The 18,803-nt window shown below is 45.1% G+C and overlaps 1 protein-coding gene across 1 annotated transcript; it reads right to left on the reverse strand.

Moving 5' to 3' along the window:
* Positions 1-3,692: 3,692 nt before the first annotated feature.
* Positions 3,693-17,892, reverse strand: LOC128297233 (BCL2/adenovirus E1B 19 kDa protein-interacting protein 3). The gene is made up of 5 exons (XM_053032841.1): positions 16,764-17,892; positions 6,161-6,504; positions 5,126-5,196; positions 4,855-5,028; positions 3,693-4,790 (listed from the first exon to the last, which is right to left on the reverse strand). The coding sequence occupies exons 1-5, from the start codon at positions 16,885-16,887 to the stop codon at positions 4,739-4,741; spliced, it is 765 nt and encodes a 254-aa protein (XP_052888801.1). The 5' UTR covers positions 16,888-17,892; the 3' UTR covers positions 3,693-4,738.
* Positions 17,893-18,803: the final 911 nt, after the last annotated feature.

Below are 18,803 nucleotides of genomic sequence, written 5' to 3' on the forward strand. Positions count from 1 at the left end.
TGCGTTCCTTTCTGCGAGGGATCGCTTTTTTTTAAAGGGCGAATTAACCGAATTATGCCCAGCTAACTGCCATTCATTCTACCAAGCTTAAGACCCCGCTCTTATTCCAACGATGTTTCGAGTGTATATGTGTTTGTGTGTGTGTGCCTCCCCCTGGCTCGTTGCAGACTTACTAACATTCCGATTCATTAACTTTCATTATGCTCCCTTCCCGCCGTACGATCCGGCCACACTATCCATCTGCATAACTTTTAATGTCTCTTCCGTCCGGAGCTTCCGCAGGCTCGACCAAGCCACCAAGTTACACCGCAAATCTTTTACCGCCCCCCACCCCCCCGATCCGGATCCGGATCGTAAATCGTTCGAGTCATAATTTTCCCACCGATTGCAGGTTCGAGCACCATCTTCTGGGCTGGCCGCCAGCCCGATGCCCCATTTGACATCCGGCCACTGGTCGAACGCGTATAAGTGTAGCTTTAATTAGCAATAAGGAATCCTCTTCGGGGTTGGGGTTTACGCGGTTTGCTAGCGGGGAGGGGGTTGGTGGTATCCATCCAGGCTCACGATCACGTTGGCCATTAGTTGATGTTCGGGGCCGCACTGCTCGAGGGCCATCGTGTCGTACTCGGTGAATCGGCTCGCCGGCAAGGATAGGCCACTAAGCCGCTGGCCCGCCGCCTGGCTGCCAGCGCCAGCGCCCGGTATCCGTAATGTAAATTTACTTACTTCCACCGGTTGATTTCTTATCGATAGAGAGGGCGTTATCGTTCATTAGACGAGATTTATAGCGCTCGGGATGTTAAATCAACGAAGCAAACATGAACAACGCAGCACACAAACATTTCAACCGAGCGTACGGCCCTCCCTATACATCGTAACAAGCACACACTCATACACACTCCCATGTATATGGGACTATAAGGAGGTCACTTACAAGCTTCCTTGCACGCAAAGCATCAACCATCGTGGTGCCGCTGCACCATTCTCCCGTTTGGTTCCGCTCGCAAACCGCTCGGGTGGAGGCGCCCAGTACGGCGTGGCAATTGCAGGGCCCGGATTTAATTTCCATCCAATGTTTGATCAATTTGTGGCGCTTCTTCGTGATCGAGCAGGCAGCAAACGGTGTAAAGCGCACGTACCGTCGGACGGTTGGACCGTTCGGCCCGATCCTTGAAACGTTTCAACTTTGACGCACCCGGAGCAGTGTGTGTGAGTGTGGTTGGATTCCGCTCTCGCGAAAGGCGGCTGATTTATGTGTATCGATTAATTTGTGCAACGGCACTGCACATGCTGCTTTGCGTAGTCAATTATCGATGATTTACATGTCAATAAGCGTAATCAAGGCTGATTGCAAAACGAGCACCACCATACACACACACACACACACACACCACGTCGGAACCGGTTGACAGACACCATCAATGGAGCGCCAGTTTTCTAGCCAATCGATCATAGCAGGCTGTGTAGCGATACATACCCGGGGCAAATATTGCTACACTTTATTCACCAAACGCCCAAATGGTGGAAAAAGTTTACCCCTCCCCTTTTTACCTTTCCATGCAACGGTGAGGGAATTTCCTTCACCGGTGAAATGTTGTTTAAAAATAACCCCAAATGTACCTCAACGATCGGGCGAAATTTGATTGTCCCTTATAATTAGCTTTACGAGCGACGCAAACAAGGGGCCGAACCTTTCTCGCCAATTCGTCTTTTCAATGGGTTTGCCACTTTCTTCGACTACGGTTCTCCTCTTTCTGTTTACCGAAACCATCTTCGGACTCATATTTCCTCTTTGTAACCATTTTCCTTTCCCATCCTGTCTAACGTTTGGTTTCTCCTTTTCCCCCTCCCCTTAATTCTAATTTAATTCTAAGCTTTTTTTTTTTGTATATCCTTAAGGAAAACAGAAATAAATTACAATAATAATAATAATAATAATAATAATACGGGACACCGGGAGCATTCGCACAGATTTCACCACCCTGGCCCCAACACGCCGGCCCAAAGCTCCCCATTCCCACCGCTGGTTCGCTGCACATGCTCCCGTGGCCCAAAGGTCGCCCGGGTTTCTTGGGCTAGTCGTCGTCGGGTCGGGAAATTTCATTACGATGCCAGTAAAACACAATCGAATGGGGTACCCCGAATAGCAAAATCCCCGTGTCCCGAACCGTGGCCCTCCGTCGGTGTGCGGGCTGTTCTTGAGAAAACTGAAAGATATTTGATTAGCGTTGATAATATTTCGTTCGTCTGCGCCATTTTCCCTGGTGCAACTTCACTGGACCGGTCGGGGATGGTTCGCTGCTCGGTCGAATTCAATTATTCGACGCAGCTAACACAAGCTAGTTAAACCTAGCACCCCCGTGTCCTTTTTTTTTTCTTTTTGCTAGTGCAATGAAATTTTGGCACGACGCACGAAAACCAGTTACGCTGTTGGCTGTTGAGCTTCGTGCTGCACCGAAACCGATAGCACTGAAACCCGCATGTTGAAATGTCCGGGGAAATCATTGATCATGGGTTTCTGAAACGTAATCGGTTTCAATTTCGGTATCTAATAGCAACCGATGAAACATTCCCAATAAGTTCCTTTCGTCGTTTTTCGTCTTTCCTTTCCTCGAGGCGAACGGGAGGTTAGATATTAGTGGGAAGATTTTTGTTCACCGTAGAAGATAAACATTCCATTGCAACAAAAGGGGCATAGCATAGCATTCGGAAAATATCCATCGAGGGATGAAACACCCGTTTTTTTACGCTTACAAACATTCCACCACTCATCGTGAATCAGTTAACATTCGATAACGAAAGCACCGCCATTTTCTAGCTCGTTATCATTTTGAGCACGCCGCTTCAAAAATCGAATCTTCTACCATAAAAGAAAACGCTTCGGTTCCATTTTTTCATATTTATTTTATTATTTCATGTGTATAATGCTTAAGGAATAATACAAAGTAATGGTCGTTGAATTACAAATACCAATTAGTGTAGGGATCCCACAGCTTACTCCGTTTGCTGTAACGTGCGGCTCCTTTCGAGTGCGCCAGCAAGTTTCAAGCGAAATGGCCATCAAATGTTTCCACCGCCGGTATTGGGGATGTGTAAGGGTAGTAGGTTTTTTAATCGCAGGATTCAAACAGGTTAGTCAGTGTATGTGGGTGAATGCTGATTTGGCAAACGTAATATGCGAAACAAATCAAAGCTACTAGTAAAATCGATAGCAAAACAAAATAGACATAAATATTAAAAAAAAAACCATCGTTATCATCTAACCATGATGCTAAGTAAAGCAAAGTGCCATCGCACGCATGTTGCTAAATTAATGTGCTGCACGAAAACCGCTCGAATCCAGCTGCTTTGCTTCCAAAGCCTTTCGCTAGATGACGCTCGCACGCACTGAATGTGGTTTGTGTCTAGGGTGTATACTTCATGCCGCGAGATGGCGCTGTCGTTAACATTTAACAAGAAAAAGCAATCAAATCTAAGAAACAAAACATGCATTTAAAAAAAAGGTTGGAAAGAAATTACATTAAAAAAAGGTATTATAAAGTATAACGAACGGGTTACAAAATTTATGAATCTTTTAAAAAAGCAACTATCTTATCACGACACTGCGCACGTCTGGCGTGTTCTGATCTGTAAACGCTCTTAATTCTAATCTTCTTGGCCTGTGTTTTTTCTCTCTGTTTAAGCGCACAACGTTGTGTACCGGACAATATGTTTACTCGTCTCTCGACACACACGTCTGTAAAACTGCCGACTACATGTTATAAGAAAAAATGGAATTTACTCGAATGTGAATTACATTGCTTCCGTATTAATCCCTGATCGTATCAAATCTACTGTCGCGCGTTTTTCGTCCTCCCACATCGCTTGGCCCTTGTTGACGGAAATCGTGCTCGAAATCTTACCACTTTGTGTTCCCTCGATTGATGCGTGCACGTATTAGGTGCCGCTACTACTAACCTATTGGGCGATCGCTCTAACCTTTTCACTCCATTTCTTTGTTTAATCTCGTTCTATTTTTTTCAGACAATTTCTGCCTAAATCTAGCGTCCCATCTCTATTCCCTAACATTTTCCTCTAAAGCGATTAATCGCCCCTTCTGTTTTCCAAGCTTAATCCTAACCGAAAGAAATACGTTGGACTGTTCCGCAAATCGGGATCGCCTATTCGCGCCCCTCCTGATGAAAACGAGGATTAAATGTCACATGAAATGTGCAGACACCTAGTGTCTGGTCTCCGTCTTCCGGTTCTCCTTCCCGCCTCTGCCTAAACATGTTCAAATTCATACGTTTGTTTTGGTTTGATCACACATTTTCTACTACCATAAGATTCTTCCAACGCCAAAGTGCGTTCACGTTTGCTCGCTCGCCATTCTCACCACACCTTTGCGTCATAATATTTGGGGCCCCACCGTCAGTCGTTTCGCTGGCTCTTAATCCTTTCCCCTTGATAGTCCCTTTAATTTTGACACACACAAAACCATACGATGAATCTCCGTTCCATGCGCGTCACCAAAAAGTGATAAATGCTTTCTACTGCATACACAATCACAGCAGCTAGTGTCTGTGTGTGTGTGATGTTGTCCGGATTTCTAGTAGCCAATTTTGGGAAAGATTAATTCTATCGTTCGCACACGCCATATCGGATAAGCGCTTGTTTGGGAGTATCAAGCTATTCGTGTGCGGGGGGACACCCTCCTTCAAAGTGGGTTCTATATTGGGCGCATCATCTTTACCGCATCTTACTCAATGGAAATGCGGGTTAGCAACAGGCCCCGCTTTTGTAGCCAAGCGCTGGAAAGGAATGAAAAAAAACTCGCATTATACTGCATATTAGTTTCAACAAAAGCCAACTTACCCAATGCCGGCACCAAGCAACAGTGACAATACGTTCGTTAGGACAATCGAGTATAGAAACTCCCGCGAGAACAGGGAATTTTTGCCAACACGGACCTGCCGTATGGAATAGCCGGCGTGGATAGGTTTATTTCTTTCCTCCTGCGTTTGATTGGGATGTTCGAATTTCCACAGTCTGTGTGAGAGACGCACAAAGAGAAGAAGGGGTTTCATTTCGGTTAGATATTTGCAACACAGATGGTGGCGGCTTTGCATGCATGCGTGTCACTCACTTCGGAGGTTGCTGATCCGGCCGACTGCTCCAGTCCCAGATCCAATCGCTATCTTTCACAATGTCACCATCCTATGGGGGGGTCGAAACAGACAAGCAAAAAGGTTGAAAAATAATCATTAGCTTTATCGTAAAAGAAATAGCTCTCGCTTCATCTGCTAACGTTCCACTGCTATCGTTTGAAGCGCAACGTCCTATCACACAGCACAATACTGTCGGTTATGCAATTCTAACAATAAATGCATAGCTAATTAGGAAGATAATCGATTTACCGGACAGCACTAAACACGACCATCTCTCGGTTCATTTTTAGGGGGCTGCTCGCTCAGGGGAGTAGAGTGGAGAGGTAGATAAATAATACAACATTGACGCAACAGCATGCGCCATTTTTATATCAAGCGATACGAAACAACAACAGATTGCAAAGCAATTAGAAGCTGTCGATTGAAGCTATAGATTGCATCTTGCTCGGGAACGGGGAACTGAATACAAAATTTGCGTGTGATTTAGATGTACACACAACAAAAAAAACAATTCTGTGGCCATCCTTGCGCTGTCCCTACAACAGTTGTGAAGGTCATCAAATTGCTCCTATTACATACAATAATACGAAAGCTCACTATAATTAGCAGCGCGTCCACTGGTGCATTTGAAATTGTGTCTCTTTTCCAGCTCGCTACGCTAAGCTAACCACAAAACCCCATCTCAAATTCGGCTCGGATGTTGTTACAAAATAGTTCAACTAAAACACACGGCAAACAACGTCAACAACACAAAAACAAGCCACAATGCCAAACCACCCGAAAGCTTCTCACATTACGTCAACAGGCGACGGTTGTTTACGGTGTGCGGTGCGGGTTACGTTTCCGTTTGACATTTTAAAAAATCGCCACATTCACCCTGGACCGAATGGCCCACACAGCCGGACGCAGCAGCATCCTATCGAAGCCCAGTATCGGAGCTGGATTGTTAGTGTTTGGCTTAGCTCGTATTGGTGTGTGTGTTTGTGTTTCAGGGACGATCTCCGCTACGTTACCTTGTTCACGTAGTTGATGTACACATTTCGGAGATCTTCCTCGGTGGCGGCCAGCTCCGTGTTCGGGCTGTTTGGAGGTGATTTGGGGCTTGAACGCAGTGATGGGATGCGGCTCGATTCCTTCGATTCGCGCTGAGCCTCCCGCAACAGTCTTATGTACTCTTCGACCGACGCAAACGCCAACGGTGGCACCGTCCGGTCTGGGCTCTTGGTTCCAACCGTGCCGGACAGTGTCGTGGCACCGGTGAGATTGTTGATGGCGGCACCGCTGCTACCCACTGCTCCGGTGCCGGTTGCTCCACCGCCATTCGGGCTCGTGTTGGACGACAGCTCGATCCAGGACTCTGTGAACGAAGAACAGAAGAGAATGAGGATGATGTTGAGAGAGAAATGTAAACTAATGGTGAAGCGATTAAACATACAATTTAAACCCAGCAGAGCAGATCGAGCTGTAGGGTTTTGCCCGGGAATAAAGTAATTCGACCTTTCCTTGGGCCCCCAGCCCAGCCCCAGCCCAGTCCAACAAATCAGCAATATGCACACAACCACACAAACAACAGGTGTTGGTGACCTTGAACAATGGCAACAATGCGCCTACTACCTTTCACGGCAGCATCATCCATTTTGTTTTTGTCCGTATGTTCTTCTCCTGCTCGTTCGTGAACCTTTGCATCAGTTTTCTCGGGCGAAACCCCAAGGTCTCGCACCTTGAGTCGTGTGTCGTGCTGTTGTGTTGCATTCTGTTCGAAGCTTCAAGCCCTGTTAACCAGGCAGGTCAGGCACAAAATTAATATTAATCACGAAGAGGCACAACACACAGCGCGCTTTACCACATCACGCAAACGATGAACCGCATACTGATTAGTAGCGTCCGGGCGTCACAAGGCAACCCCAGAATCGACTACAGGAAGTTAGTTGGACAGTGGAGTGGAATGGACACCCAACACCCCTTTGTTTGCCTATTGGACACACTTTAATACCACAACACAGGCACAACAACATTCTTTGGCGCGGTGGAGAAGATTCGTTAGACCTCAACTGGCGAGAAACCCTACAGACGATCCCCTACCAAGTGCATCGGAGAGCAAAGGGCTTTTTTTTTGGGTGGAGTTGTGACTACCCCTAGCGATCGGACACATACATTCAAAAAGTAGGTTAGTTCCCATGAAACTGGTTTGAAGTTCGTCGCTTCAACCAACCAACATTGACCGTGGGACTCTTTAAAGCGAAACAAATCAAATTTTGTTCTGTTTTGGTATTTGTTTCTTTTTTAAAATTGCTTTGAAAGCGATCATCAAATATTTACTGGAAGAACTCTAGTTCTTTATGAAGTTTAACTTATTTCTTTTTTTATTTAAGAACCAAAACTCCATTATCGCTTGGACAAAATTTGACTCACAAAACAGTCAAGCGCTCTAACCTCAATACCAAACACCATTTACGGCACGCTTGTTTCACGCGTACATGCACAAGTCACAACCCGATTAAAACGATTTGTTTGCACACGAGAGACGACAGGGGATAACACATCGAAACCACCCCCTCGAAACAACACTTCCGGTGGAATAATACAATAAACGAAATAAAGTACACACAAACACACGCCTTTTTCACACAAAAACCCGTCTGGAAATATCATCACACTGTCGCCCCGCACCGTGGTGTGTTTCCGATTTGTAGCTCGATAGTGGGATATTGCACCGGGGAAGGCATATATATCGGGCATTCGCTGTCGCCCATCTGTTTGTATCTGGCAATTACTGGTGTAAGCCGTGCGCATGATGTTTACTTGCGCGAAGCTAGTAATTAGACGATTTTATTTGTGCTTTTTGCCGTAAACATACTTGTTATTCGCCATCTGCTGGCTTTATCGGGACGAACACCAACACAGAATGATATATGCTGCACCGTTTGCTCTTTGTAATTTAGCTTAGTTTTATGTGTTTTTGTTTTATTTCACCAATTGGACAAGACATCAGCATACTTCTATATATATTTTGTGACAAATATTCAACGACTAATTGTGACTAATATTACGGGAGTTTAGCGAAAATTGTGCTGAAGGGACTAAAAAGAGAGTTGATTCACATTGTTCTGCACCAAATCTTCAGCTTTTCCCTTTGAGTAGGAACTATGTCCTCCTATGGCTGGGTTGGCTGCAATACGTTCATCCTGTCCATATTCAGAGGCTTATATTGTCTTTCGACTTCTAAGAGTCATATTGGCGTAGAACTCTAGACAGATTAGTCAAATTAACTTCCAAGTTTAATTCCTACCTTATTATTTCGTAAGAACTTCCTGGACGTATCGACTTATTTTACCACGAACCCGGATAGTCAGTCCTTGCTATGAGGGGATTGGTCCGGATGGGATTCCGGTCCGTTCGTGTAAAGACCGCTACTATTATGCACTACCTAGCTACCTAATTCCTACCTTGATGTTGTAATTTAAAATAAATAATCCTCATAACTTATTTGAATACTAAATAATAATCTTCTCCTGGGCTTAACGATCAACCAGATCATACCAGCCATTTGCCAAACAGTAACAGCAGACAAACGTTACTACTGCTCAATTACTTTTGGCCATTCCAATAAAAATATAGCAATTGCTGTTGTCTAGTTGGAAAGTCCTAAATTTCATCTGAACCCTTCACAGCTTATGACGTGTACAGGGTTTTCGAGTTGCGTCAAGGTCGAGATGGAATCCCATTTCGCATTTTCCGGAGCTTGGCTGAAATCGATCCTGATTTTTAGCTTTCTCGATTGATACGAACCCCTTTCAAAGCCGTGAATTCAGAATCCTTAAAAACAAAATCCAGCTTCAGCTTGTACAAAGTTCCCGAATGTGGGAGGTATTCCCGAGGTTACCTCGGTTGCATCTCAAACTTGAAGCCCCTGCAAGGTCAATAGCAACAACATTCCTCAGCTGATAAGACGGCGGTCTCATTGACGGAACGCAAAAAGAAAAACACTTCAAAAACGAAACTAAGCTCCACTTCAAACTAGATCCAACAGTCGTCGGCCACTGTCGGAAACGAGAATAAATAGCCAATTGTGCACACTACAATGACACCTCCAAAGGTGCTCAAAGGAGTAGAGTGTGTACTAAGCTGCGTAAGTAAACAAAGCAAATAAGTACACTCACGTAAAGCGGCAACAGAGGCTTCCTTCATGTACTATTGCCGTGTGTCCTAGAACCCGAAACATCGCATGTATGCACACGCCGTCCGGAAAAGACGTCAGTCAAACGGTCCAACAAAACCCCCAATCTAGCGCCGGTTGGCTTGCTTCCTTCCTCCGTTCAGTGCCGGCAGTGAGTTCAGTGACGTCAATTGTGCACTTGCAACCGGTCAACAGCGGCAGCAGCAGCAGGGATGAACTGCGAAACCATTTTCAGTCGCAGTAATCGGAAAACACGCTGGCAAAACACGTCAATGACCATCGATGTATCGATGAGCCATAACGAAATAAACCCCGGGAAAGCGACAGACAGACAGGACAAAGAGAGATTTCCCTGCTGTACGGCGCAAGGCGAAAAGGTCACCGAGACAGAGAGTCCGTCGGCCTACATTCCAGGGTCCGTCCTACTCGGCATGGAGAATATACAAAGAAATGCCTTAAAAAGTGTATTAAATGCACCAGACAGATTAGTTTGCTCAACAGCTTTGGCAAACTTTCCCTTTTCATGACAAATGAAAATAAATCATCGCCGCGTTTGTATGTGACGTCGCCGAACAATCGTCGGCAGGAGAAGACAAAATAAACTCTCGGCTATGAGCCAACAGGGATTTCCTTTCGCTTTATATCCGATCACTCGCAACGCTTAATGCAATTAAATTGCCAACGATCTTTAGACCAGGCGCCAGACACGTACACGGCACGTTTGTGTTGGCGTAGGTCAAGCTTAAACCACCCGCACACACTAACGCCAATCCAATAGCCGTGGAAACAGTGGAATTCCTTCGCGTACGAGAGTAAATCATGCTTCTACTACTTCCGCGATCACGCGGCCACACGGTTGGGGTTGGGGTTACGACGCAACGACACGTCACCCGGGACGTCTAGACTGTAGTGCAACATTTAATTACAAAAACAACCGGTCCGTCGTGTGATAAGTTCATGCACAACAGCACAGCAGAGAGCAGCTTCGGAAGCACCGAACAACACGTACACCGGTGATGAAGGTCGACCTGGCACACGTTGTCAACGCCTGGTACCGCCACAGAGTAAGTGCATCTCATCCTGTGACGGAGCAAACCAAAACAAACATAATTTCTTCGAGCTTTCGCGCCATTGAAGCGATTGATAGTGGGTTGCGTTGGGTGAACAAACTTATGCGCGGAAACGGTATGGCATTGAGGCAAGGTGTGTGCTGCTATCAGGCACGCCCCGCCAATGACGGTATCGTTTAATGACGTAAACGAGCGGAAACACATCCGGCGAACATCGGTGCTCCAAACCAAGACCAACCAAGCTCTCCGCACTCAACGGTTAATTAATTAACCACGCGTCACATATTACTGCCACACCGCGCGTTTTCGCACAATTTAATTTCCATTTGCACGCATCAATCTCGCCGATTGATGGATGAGTTTTGTACGTGTGATATCACACCACTAACGAGGGGGGACAGGTAAAAAAGCTCAGCCTTAAATGGCACAACCAATTGTAAACGATTTTAAATTGCCTTTTGTCTGATGGGACAACAATTAAGCGAATAACGAGGGCGTAAAAAATGAACAAATGTTGGAGTGGCCATTAAAAACCGCCTATTACAGGTAATTGAATCATCCAGGGAGGTGTTTTGAGCCATATCTGAGCAGAATCTTCGCACAATGGCCAATGGATCCACATCAACCGACAGCAGGACAGCTGATTTAGAAATAAAAATGTTGGATAAGGTCCTCCGTTTGAGGTTTGCCTAAAACATTCCTTACGGTCGCATCACCAGAAGGGTCGTCTTTGGTGAAGCCTTTATCTTTAACCAGCAGATATTCTCCAATGATTTCTTGTCATGATGGGCGAGATGAGATTAATCAAAACACATCACATCGTCTTTCACTTCATGAGGAAAGCGAGAATTCAATCTAGCAGGTGCTTTGAGCCTCCATATCTCAAGACAACGAAGCTTCTAAAGGAAGGATGCTTTCTACTGATCCTCAACCACTCAGAAAAATGATGTGGGAGTTGTAGATGATCTTCTTCGAGGAGCACAATAATTCCTCGCCTGTCGCTGCCAATTAGTGTCGAGTAGATCCCGGCATCCATCGAGACTTAAACGTTGAGGGAAAGACAAATTTTCCTCGGCACATGCGAATAACCTCGACACCTTTACGATACCCTAATTGGTCCATCTTGTCCATCCACCATCTGACCTATTGTTCTAATCTGCCAGAGGAAAAGGATGAGATCACCCCAGGAGAGAATATAGTACAAATAACGATATCCGTTTGGGAAGATTCATCCTGAGGGAATAAAGAACTTTGACTGTTTGATTGGATTTTACGAATCAAAGAATGCAAAAGGACATTACTTAATAAAGATTCATTGCTAGATACGCCATTAGTTGATAGGGAAGTCGTATGAAAAATCACTAAAACCAGCTCTTGCACAAGATAGAGCCTACCAGAGCCAGACCGGTTTTCGTGTAAACCTCTCAAGCGTATTTGTAATTATCTCATTTTACAAACATCATTATGAGGAATTCCAATGTCTTTATTATTGAAATGTGGCATTTCCTTCGGCGTTCGAATGTTACCGGCAAAGGAGTCTGAAGCCGTCAGATGCGAAATGCAAACAACACAATTGAAAAATGTTTAACCATACTACAGCGATGCAATGTATACATTCCATGCCTACGTTCCGCCGCAATGAGACTTCGATTGAAGCGTATGGATGGAATTTTGTTTGCATTGTGGCAACACATCAAAAAACCCCACGATGCACAGCTAGCCCTTACCGCGGGAAGAACGTGTAACGAAAGGCAACAACGTGGACGTTGCAAGACAATTTATATTTCACATACCCATCGCAACCTGATGGCCGCCCGCGTCGCCCCCTATCGCTCGCGTGGGTGGTAGTGGGGTAAGTTTCTTCAAATTTTGACCTCATTTTCCACCACCCTAAGGTGGTCTAAGGCAAGCCGATTGTAACATACATCTGACACTCCACTCGCTGCCAATTACCTCACACCTCACCGTATGTCTGCTGGTTTCGGTGGTTATCGGACTTTTTAGTTGTTGTTTTGCTTTGCTTTGCGAACCTTCATGAAACCATAAAAAAAATCCACAACTAACAGAACGAACACGCACACTCATGCCCACTTTATCAGCGCTGGTGGGTGTTGTCGTTGGGGGGAGGCTCTTTTTTTCTCTTGAGGGTCCAACCAATTGGCTCCGAGGAGGCGCACGATGAATTGTACCGAAGCGGCACACTAACCAGGCGAACAAAGCCAATCTTTGGCACAGCACCGGACGATGGTCGCAAAAATCACAGCCTATCGCCAATCAACACACTCGGGTTTCGTTTACAGATTGTGATGTTGATCCCCCAATCCTGCGAAGCGTTAGCTCGGCGATCGTAGCTTTGGGTTGTGGTGTGGGAAAGTTGAGGTCGAATTAGCGAATTTACACACCGTCGCGCATGATGGTCACACCGATAATAAATGTGTCGCGCGTCTAGACCGGACCATCTCGTGTAAATAAAAATACGAACAGCTACAGACCGAGCATCCAAACACATCCATCCATCTACCATCCATCACCTGTTTCATTACCGCTGCTTAGTTCGGTGCACGATAACGATGCACATCACTCATTACTACCCCGCACAATCATCGGGTGCGGGAATGATTAAAGTCCCCCAACCCAACAACATCCCTCCCGGTCTGTGACTCAAGCGTATTCTCTCGACGATTCCCACGTCAAGTGACCATCGCGCGTTCGTCGCAGTTTATACTCCAAACAATCGGTTTAATGCTTACAACGTAAACAACGCCACCGCCCTCCCAGTTGCAAAAGGTGCGCTTCCTCGAGTGGCCATTGTGTCGGAAGGTGCAAACGGAGGAACAGTTTGCTGCCGTGGACAGAGACTTCCACCTTATTGACACACAAAACGTTGCCATCATCTGGGTTAATATTGACCGATGATGAGTCCTCGTTCCACCATCAACAATGATTGTTGTTGTGACGATCTGGCACGAGAGGATCGCCTGAAGATCGCACCTTTTCTTTGCAATATTATGCTTTAGCGCTGTCAAGGTAAGCAACCGAGGATGGTCGAAATTAATTCGCCTGTTTGTGCTTTTCCTGTCGGCAATGACGTTACACAGTTCCGATAACGCGTGACCTACAAACGCAAAACTGCAACTGCACCGACGCTTATCAGAAACGTGTCGTTTAATCTGCTTACTTTTGTTTTGCAACATCGTCCCAAATAAACACCTGAGGTTGTACGAAACGCAACAAATGTTCCATAATGTGCAGAAACTCGTTTAAGAACAATTAACACCACAGGTTGTTTACAAAACGTACAACTGCGTCGCGTCTGTCCGCCGGGCCTATTTCTGGTCGTCGCATTGCCATCGGTACAATAAAAATCAAGCATCAATCGGGCCAGAAAAATCACGTTTGGATACTATTTTCTGCCTAACCTTACCGACCCACCCACCGCACCGGACCGCCAACGTATCTGAACGAGTTTGAACTGACATTCAAAATGACGCCTCTAACATGAGCACGGACTGTGTTTGTGGCGCAGTTAAGGTGCGAAACGGCATCGAGTAAGTTCATTCACCGTTCTTTAACACCGATACACACATGTGCACGGCGACGATGACGGTGTTGCATTTGCTACTGCAACCGCTGCCAAATGCAACTGGGTTAACTGTTTCCGGTTTTTGGTGTTGTGTTGAGCATAGCAAAAGGGGGAGCGAGCGCTCGCGCGCTCCACTGTGTGTATGTCTGGCAAGGCGTGAATGAAAATAACAAAAACAAGCCTGTAAATCATCGTTCTGGGGTTTGAGCCGTAAACTGGTAAGCGCAGATAAACCGAAACAAATTCAAACAGTGCTGCACAAAGTAACTGTTGGTAATTTTTTCATTTGATTTGATGTAAATAGTGACTCGTTATTTCCACTCTTTCCACCAGGAATTTTCGGTAAAATATGTATAAAAATTTTAACAACTTCACTACACTAAAATTATTTTCTATTGTTGTGATTCTAATTCTACATCTGAATAATAATATCTGAATCTGAATAATACATCTGAATTATTTTACATCTTGCACGAATATGCGAAGAGTTATCAATTTCCAAAGGTGCACTTGCATTTTATTATTATTTATAGAAAGTTTTATAGCAGAATACAACAAATAAAAATGTTTAAAAATCCTGTGAATTATATATTATTTGTGTTCCGATTCTGCACTCGTTAGAGCTTCATTTATCGTCAGATATTCAGAGTTATTCAGGGATTCATCAATGCACAGATATTCCGAACTATTAAGATATTTATAATTTTTCAGAGATTTGAAGAGATGGCTCATGAATGAATTCACGGCAAATTCCTATCAATGGCTCTGCACCGAAGAATCGTTAAGCACTACACTACATCTTAACACCCTCAATTGACTCGATTAATACGAATGTTTAGCTTAATCGTATTTTGATATAAAATTTGGAGCTTTGTGGACATATCGGTTATGGCAGATTTGCTTTATAAAGATCCCGATTGTTACGTTGAAAAGGTTGAATTTTGACGTTAAGTTGGTTACAAAGCTATCACCTAGTGTTTCCCAGCATTTTATTTAATTAAACGTCAATTTCGCTTCCTATTCATAACAGGCCAACGAACACGAACACAGTGAAAGGGAAATCGTACGATACGAGAAAAAACTGCATCGTCACAATCGTATTTCACAAAACAAAAACAAATCCCAACAAACTAAACGACCTCAGCTACGCCCATTCTCTTCCTGATTCTGAACGAACGATTAATTCGTCATCGCAGCTGATCAGCGGCTGATGTACGTCCGATCACCCGGCACGTCATTCCCTTCACCAGCGGCCCAGCGTTAATCTCCCATTCGGCTGGTGGACGGACGCAGGGCACGATATCTTATCAGCAGCCAAACCAACAGGTCCTTAGCACTGACCAGTCCGGATCGTGATTTGCGCAAAACCCTTCATCCCGGTGGGTGCCCTTGCCATCGCAGAGAGGATCGCAACGAGACCCTTCTATTAACGCGTCACAATAGGAGCAATAACATCGAACCGTTCGCTCTTATCAATCCCCTTCCCTTGCCACGATTGGCATTGGAATCTTTTCATCTACCCACCCAGCCAGACGAATGGTGAAAGTTTATTTAGAAGACGCTGCCGGCCATATTTTTGCACAACATTGCGGTACAATGTGTGATGAGGTGGATGGGTGAGCTGGAACCAACACCATCCTTATCAATGTTGCTTTATTTATTTCATTTACTTTTCTTTGTATGCTTTTGGTGCACGGTGAAGAGAGAGTTAATTAAACAAGCTTCACATTTAGGACGCTTTCCGAGCTTTGTTAGCATTTCGCAGACAATTTGTTCAAATATTGATGTTGCAATCAAAGAGCGTACCACAGACAATGTTGCATGCTCGTGTTTGTTTTATAAATAAGTTACGTACAATTTAACTACAATTTAACTAAAAATGCGGCAACATTAATACATTCATATCGTTGTTGTTTCCACGCGACCCACGCAGATTAATGGTCTACTTTCAATATTTCCAGCACTTTAAAATTTGCTATTTGCGCGAGCAGCACTGTACTGCTCTGAAGCCTGGCATAAAAACGAAGGACTTCATGCACAGGCCAGTTGTTGAAGGTAGTGGTTGAGAGGACGGTTTGGAAGTAAAGTGCAAGTAAGGGCAAACAACCTTTCATGATCCCTGCCGTCGGTTACCTGTTTCTTCTAATCGACGACACCCCTACAACTGAAGCGGAAATTGAACGGAAAATGTTATCATGTTTCATGTAGAATCATGGCCGACTCTTCCCATACGACCAAGTGCCCAGCCAGCGTTCGCTCGTCGCGCGCTGCGTATTATCTTGTTCGCTCGACCGTTTCGTACACATTTGCTGCCCTTATCAGACAGAACAACATCACCGCAGAGCCACAGCGGCGCGGTGGTAAAGAAAACCAATTAAAAATAGAACGGACCGAACCGGCATTTCGGGCATTGCTGGCCACCGGGAAGTGAGTGTGGCCCACAAGTGCATTCCACTGTTGTTGAGCTGGTTTCATTTTGGTTGTTTTCAATACACTATTATTCAAGGCCTACTCACGCGCAAAATGCTTGCCGACGGAGTGTAACGACAAAGATGAGTGTGTGTTTGATGATTTGCTCCACAATAAAAAGTAGAAGGGAGGCGATGAGGGAGGGGGGGAGTGAGAGAACTCGAGCTCGAACGCAGTCGGCTACGACGCAATAAGGCATCTCTCCCGCACAAAACGACGCACGTTCTTGTTGCGTGGGAAAAATTATTGATTGCGCGTCCGCTGTATGCGGTGCGGAGTCGTGGAATGTCCGGTGATGCATTCGGTTGTCAACTTACCTCCAAGCTCCTCCGGGCCCATCTTTGCCAGCTGGCTGCTGGTGGATGTGGTCATTGCCGCTTTGCTGCTACTGCTGCTCACTAGACTGCTTTTGTCGCTCGATAAATTTATCGTACGGAACATAATCGTTTACTTTACTCCTGCCTGCTAGCTGCACCGAATCGACGACACGGCACCTTTGGTTTGCCAAACGCAGCACACACCAAACCAAACGTTGTCGGACGAATGTTCCGCAGTTTCTCGTACCTACTGGAGTATGAGGGCTGCTGTTTTGTAAACAAAGAACGCGCGACGTTACTTCGCCGTTGGCGTTTCCACCACACACACACACACACACACACTCACACACCCACACAAACACTCCCCAAAGCGTTCGCGCGCTGCGTCACGTAGGCGCGCTGAAAAACAACAAACTCGCCTCGGACCACTTTCCAACGCACGCACACAGTCGCACCGTGCACCGCTGGAAAGACAAAAGACGCTCACACACACTCACACAGTTGACGCACCTTCCGTAGAAACGCGACACACCACGTACGACGTACGCTTTGTTTACAACGTAATGGCGCAGGCTGTTTTTTCTCCCCCCGTCAGCCAGCGAACAATCCCAAAACTTATTTCACTCAAATTTTCCACCAACGTCACGGCACTTTTCACCAGCGGTGCAATGGGGTTTGTTCACTTTACAACTGAAGTAATTCGACCCGGAAAACGCAAAATTTGATACGAGAATTCCGGGACGCGTCAACAATGTAAACAGCTGGAACTATCTGCGCGTATTAAACACAAGCAAAACCTCTTCTGCTGCGCATTAAATCAAAACTTTTTCCTGTTACTGTAGTGCACGGGCTGGAAATGGAAACTGTGGCACTAATACAAACACCAACACGCTTGGAGTTTCGGGAACTCGTTTGCCTTTGTCCTTAAGTACGGGAAATGTAGCGTTTTTATCGCTGGCCTCACTCGGAAGCTGGGCTTTTCCAGTTGAACACAACGTTAAATAATTTGAACTTGAAACGTCGTCTGCTAACGCATCAAATCGAACTAGCAAGAACTCATCTGGCCAACACACGCCCTTTCTAATTCTTTTCGATTCAATTCGAGGCGCTGTTTTGCCGTTGTGCTGTTGCTCTCTACCCCTATTTTCGTCACAATGAATTTTCTACCCGATGCGTTTGTCAACTGTACTTGAATCGACGGAATCGCTTGCAGCTGTCATCGTGCGCACAATTTGGACGATTAATGTTTACGCCCATAGTCCATCACTATGCTGCATTTACTCATAGTTTAGGACAAACCCTTTTCTACCGTCAATCAACTACCAACGGAAGAAAATTTGTTGTAATAGACCAATCCTAATTTATTGTATAGCAAAATGCATCATAATTAGCATCATTTGATTATCAATGTTAAGTTACAAAACAACCAACGAGAAATGTATTTTTTGTTTTCCTATTTGGCTCATAGTTCAAGTACGCGCTTAGACCGCGTATACACAACATTTTGTTTTTCAATGCACGACTTTATTGGTTCGCTCTGTACACAGACCGAGATTATTGCTGAGAAATGCACTGCCTTTGTAGGGAATTCCTCAACAGCAAAGCATGATAATTCAAAACTGCAACCTTGCGTCGCTGGCCCATGTTTTGAATTTGGAATTACAAGGATTAGAAAATAGATATCGAATTTTTTCAGCACAGTGTAACGTCGATTATCCGTGTTCACCGGAACTCGACAGTTGTCGGATAGTCGGATAAACGGATTTTTTAAAATTTCTTATTATTTCTTCTTTGAAAATATTATAAAATCGGGTTTTTCGTGTCTACCGTCAACAATGTTGCAAGGAATATGTGAAATTTCCTTTCATTTGATCGATCGAATGACAATTAATCGATTTCCACAGATAATAAGCCCTTCCAGTGGCGGATCAACCGGTGGAAGGAGTAGCACACTGTGGGAGTGGGATGGGGGCTTCAAAATTAGTTCGAAAGGGACTCTAAGGAGCACCCCTCACTTCTTTCTCTTTATCTTCTCTAAAT

This window comes from Anopheles moucheti, chromosome 2, assembly GCF_943734755.1.
Source record: "Anopheles moucheti chromosome 2, idAnoMoucSN_F20_07, whole genome shotgun sequence".
Taxonomy (NCBI): Eukaryota; Metazoa; Arthropoda; class Insecta; order Diptera; family Culicidae; genus Anopheles; species Anopheles moucheti.

Bases quoted from the DNA above. Each gene is read 5' to 3' on its own strand.
- LOC128297233 (XM_053032841.1), bottom strand. From the start codon at position 16,887: ATGTTCCGTACGATAAATTTATCGAGCGACAAAAGCAGTCTAGTGAGC. The intron at 6,505-16,763 runs GTAAGTTGACAA...CTTCGTTCACAG, and splicing joins GGGCCCGGAGGAGCTTGGAG to AGTCCTGGATCGAGCTGTCG. The intron at 5,029-5,125 runs GTGAGTGACACG...TCTCTCACACAG, and splicing joins CCGGATCAGCAACCTCCGAA to ACTGTGGAAATTCGAACATC.